At 39.7% G+C, this 4,774-nt stretch overlaps 1 protein-coding gene across 1 annotated transcript; it reads right to left on the bottom strand.

Annotated features, from left to right (window-relative positions):
- Nucleotides 1-2,518: 2,518 nt before the first annotated feature.
- Nucleotides 2,519-4,033, bottom strand: ARSJ (arylsulfatase family, member J). Its single transcript, XM_009710608.1, has one exon. The coding sequence runs from the start codon at nucleotides 4,031-4,033 to the stop codon at nucleotides 2,564-2,566; it is 1,470 nt and encodes a 489-aa protein (XP_009708910.1). The 3' UTR covers nucleotides 2,519-2,563.
- Between the last annotated feature and the right edge of the window lie 741 nt (nucleotides 4,034-4,774).

Genomic DNA, 4,774 nt, shown 5'->3' with positions numbered 1-4,774 from the left:
TGAAATATCTTAGTCCTTTATGTATAGTTTAGCTTACACATCTAATTTTGGTCTTTTTTAGATGACCTTGGAAAGTCAGGAATGTTACTATTTCTTTCTAATGCTGAACTCCATGTACAACACAGGGGTATTTCAACATAAACATCGTGATTTATGTGTTAAGTTGTAAACTAGACAGTGTAGTGTTTCATAATCAGTTCCTGCTTCCTTCACTTCTCTCCTAATGTTTATTACAGAAATGTAGGTTCTTTCCCAAACTAGAAAAGGTACATCATAAAAAAACATCATTTCTACCTTTGTCCAATTTGTACATATACCTGTGTATTGATATCTAGACTAACTGAAAAAGTCTCACTTTTTCTCAAAGACAAAAAAGACATGTATTTTCTCAAAGACATGAATTTTATACATCACATTTCGGAATATAGTATCTCAAGATGTTATTAACATTTCTTTTAAGGACATCAATGGTACATTTTAAAAAAAAAGTGAGAAATTTGAGAACATTTGAGTTCCTGATTACTCATTGAATAATCTGGATCTGAAGTAAAGCTAGACAGATTTCTAAGAAAATTAATCAGTCCTCTTAAGGACCACACAATATGAAAAATAACAGTGACAATATTAAACACTTATGCATATACACATCATCCTTTTATAATTATTATTTATAGGTAACTATTTAAGAAGTCCATTTCTGCCTTCTCCCCAGTTACTCATTGCAAAAGTAACTCTAAAATATGACTAATTTGTTTCTAAGTTTTAGTTAATGACAGCTATATTCTGCTTTATAGCTGAAAAGATGCAATTTACTCGGTTTTGGCAGTCTATGTCTGCAGTTAGTTTCTTTTCAAAAAAGGTCAGGGGGTGTTGGCACATTGGGCATGATTCAGATTTTAGCGTGCACTGATTTTACGAATGTTTAATTTTTCAACTGTAATCCATTTATATAAATGTGATTTCTGAGTCAAATGAGATGTAGTTGAAAAGCACGCTTATTTTAAATTTTACCAAAATATGTTATAGCTATTTAACAAATGAATCATCAATTTTACTTAACATAATTCATCTTGAAATTTGTATGTGCATATGTATTGTAACAATTATCACAGATCACCAAGAATCTGCAGTCAGTACATCCATTAATCATCCATGCAGGCACCTTGGAAAAGGGCAAAGTTTGAACCATGTCTCAAATTCTATACATATTGGAAGAAGAAATTCTGTTTCAGAAGCAAAATGTCATAAAATCATCCCCGCACCAAAAATAATAATAGTAATAAAAAAACTTACTGAGTTCTTTTAAAATAAGCAAGGACAGAATTGCTGTCTTTGATGCAAAAAAAGAGGCAGACTACTTTTATGAATGCCATAAAAATAAACTATTTTAATAGATACATAAATAAAAGGTTTAAAGTAGAATTCCTCCCCCCCCCAAAATAAAGATGGCCTAGCTTCTGTACAGAAACTGAACAAAATTCATGTGACTACTAAATTAAATAATCACTTTGTTACATTCAAAATAATTGGAGGCAAATACATAACGAAATGATGCACCTGAATCATTCTCCTTTCTCATCCTAGCAGTGTATACAGTATTTTTTTCTTTTACAGTACTCTGAGGATACGGATCTGTTAAATAAAATTCTGAATGATAGAGTGGAAATAAAATTAAAAATCAAAGGGAAAAAAAACCCCAAACAACCCTAGCACCCAAAGGGGTACCTTGCATCACCCAGTAATTAAAGATTTAATGGAAGAGAAATAAGTATTTTGCTGTAAAATAAATTATGTCTTTTACATATTGTTGTATAGTTATCTTAAAGTGTTTAAATTTTACATTCATTTTGGTGATGTGTTTTTCTCTATGCCTATAATAAATTATACACGGCGTGTGCTAGCTGTTTGTGTGTGTTGAGTAACAACCTTCTGGTTTTACTACTAATAGGGGGAGCTTAGCACATCTAGGAAATTTTAAAAATATTTCTGATTTATGTAGGACAGAAAAAGTCTAATTCAAAGCAGCTTTTCTCCCATCATGCCCCCCTCCCCAGCACCCCTAAAAAGTAACTCTGATGGCTTCACGTTTTTGCTGTGTTGTATCCAAAAAATGTCACACGTTGGTGACTAACACATTCTGACCCACAGAGGTTCTCAAGTTCTGTTTTTCCTTTCACTCTATGAATCATCTGTCACTTTGAGAACATCTGCCATTAACATCTCCATACTCTCGACATATTCCAACTAATTTAGGCAAGGAACTATCACTTGTCCACTGAAAATGAGTTTATTGAAATTAGGTGTTATTGCTGTTGTTATCTGGAATGTAGCTGTGATGGGTGAGCACCAGTAATCCTGTAGAGGAGAAAGTTTGTCTTGTGGACATCTATGAACACTCAAGGCAGAGTGTCAAGATATCTTGTGCTGGTGAAATCAGAGAAAAAATTACAAGATGACAACTTTCATCCATAGTGCAGAGTTAGCATTTCTAGTATATTCTGTCAGAAGTTCAAGAAAGTTGGGACAGGCTGACTTTGACTCAGCAAAAGAGTCTGCTTAGAGTCTATCCACCAGCAAGACGTGAACGGCAATGTAATGATTGCCCTTTTTTCCGATTTGCTTTTTTCTTGTTCTTGTTCTTCTTTTGCTTATTTGCACTTTTACTTTTATCTGATTTCTTTTTCTTTTCATCCTCCTTAAACCACGGACCCCAGACTCCTCCATTCAGCTTCGGGTTACTCCGAGGGTCCTTAGGCGGGTATCGAACAGGAACCGCAGTCTTATTGAACTGTGAAAGCCTCCGCAACAACTGCTTCACTACATCTGGATATCTTGCAGAGAGGTCCACTCGTTCATACGGATCAGCGGTTATGTTGAAAAGCCACACTGTTTTGCCCGCTGACCAAGAAACGCGTTCATTGTGCCAGCGGTTGGGGCCTGCGTTACTGAAGGCCTGTGGAGGTACCCAGTCGCTATATCCTGGATTTCCCGTCAGTAGTTTCCAGTGATTCACTCTGATAGCAGATTGAATCGCAGTGTTCCAGATCCCATAGCCAGCTGCCCAGGACCCATTTTTGGCTTTGGTGTAGATGGGGTCAATGTTGTGTAAGATGTCTACCCGTGGAGAACGTCTGCCTTCGCTAATGGTTTCCCATATATCATAGCCATCCAGCTGGATATCTTCATCGATCTGCCCTTCTGCCAGTGTGATCAAAGTGGGGAACCAGTCTGTGATGTGCACAAGCTCCTTACACACAGACCCTTTGTTTTTCAGAAGGGGGCTATGGACAAACCCAACAGCACGGATACCTCCTTCCCAATAGGTCCCTTTGCTTCCTCGGAGAGGCCAGTTACTTCCTCCAGCCATCGGCTGCCCACCATTGTCTGAAGAATAGATGATAATGCTATTCTCATAGTAGCCATACTTCCTTAAAGCAAGGGTTACGTTGTTTATGGCTTCATCCAAACAAGCTAGCATCGCAGCATATCTTCGCCTGTTGATGTTATTTATTGATCGATAATGTTCAAAATACTTGCCTGGTGCCTGAAGAGGCGAATGAACAGCTTGGTAAGCAATATATAAAAACAGAGGTTTCCTGGGGTTATGAGAAGCTAAGATTTGCTGTACTTTTTGTGTGTACATCTGTGTCGAGTAGATGCCGTTGTCATGATCCCAAGCTGCGTTGTCATTCTCGTACAGGTCATAGCCACATATCCCAGGGCTGTCACATTTGAAGTGAGTGTAATAGTCGCCGCTGCCTAAGAGCGAGCCGAAGAAAGTGTCAAATCCTCTCTGCGTGGGCATGCATTCTCTGCGATAAAACCCCAAGTGCCATTTGCCAACCATGTGTGTCGAATAACCAACCTCCTTCAGCTTCTGAGGTAGCGTGACGTTATCCAGAGGTAAGCAGTTGGGCTGGGTTGGCCGTATAATGGAGTGCTGAAGGCCGGTGTGTATCTGGTACCTGGAGGCAGGGAGGAGACAGGCATCAGGCGGAGCAGGGGGGGAAGAAATACTCAGGCCCTTACGCATGGACACCCACGTGCATAACTGCAACAGAAAATATTCCTATGCATGCAGCAATTTTCTCTGGAAATATTCTGAAGTGCGTATGTCAAAAACTAATGAGGTCATACTATTAAATCCGCTGAAACAGGAGAATGGCATCTGTTTCGCTTCACAAGTGTTTAAGAGTGGTTCCCCCACCTCCTTTGGCCAGTGGGCAAAAATACCGAGCACGAAACATGACACAGCAGCATCACACACCTCTCTCCCTGCTGGCCTCATTTTTAATGTTTTAATTTCCTTGTAGCTGTGAGCAATGTTAAAGGATCTCAGAGGCAATGTGCTGCCTGTGAACCGTTATTTGGGCACTACTCTTTTCAAGCTAGCAGTCAAACTCACAGACCTTTACGTTATCCCTTATGTACAACACAAACGCTAGAAAGCCCAACAATTGCATTGTTGTTTCTGAGCACGAACAAGTAGTACAGCACGGACTCAGGACCAGCTCTCACGGCACACACAATACCGAAAGCCCGACTGTTTGATCTCTGGTCATCCATCGTGCGATATGCATACGGGCTATGACTTAGCAGACATATTACTAACACAATAACAACCGAGTCAGTCGTCAGCATGCACGTGATGGGGCCTGGCTCTGCTCTCTCCTGGAACACCTACAGTCCCACGCTCCGGCATATTTCTCCTGGGTAAGAGGCATAAGTATGTGTGGACGGCAAGTACCCTGGCCAAAACTCAAGGACGCATATG

This window comes from Cariama cristata, unplaced genomic scaffold (assembly GCF_000690535.1).
Source record: "Cariama cristata isolate BGI_N322 unplaced genomic scaffold, ASM69053v1 scaffold1482, whole genome shotgun sequence".
In the NCBI taxonomy this organism is placed as follows: domain Eukaryota; kingdom Metazoa; phylum Chordata; class Aves; order Cariamiformes; family Cariamidae; genus Cariama; species Cariama cristata.
This window is presented reverse-complemented; position numbering and strand designations above follow the sequence as displayed.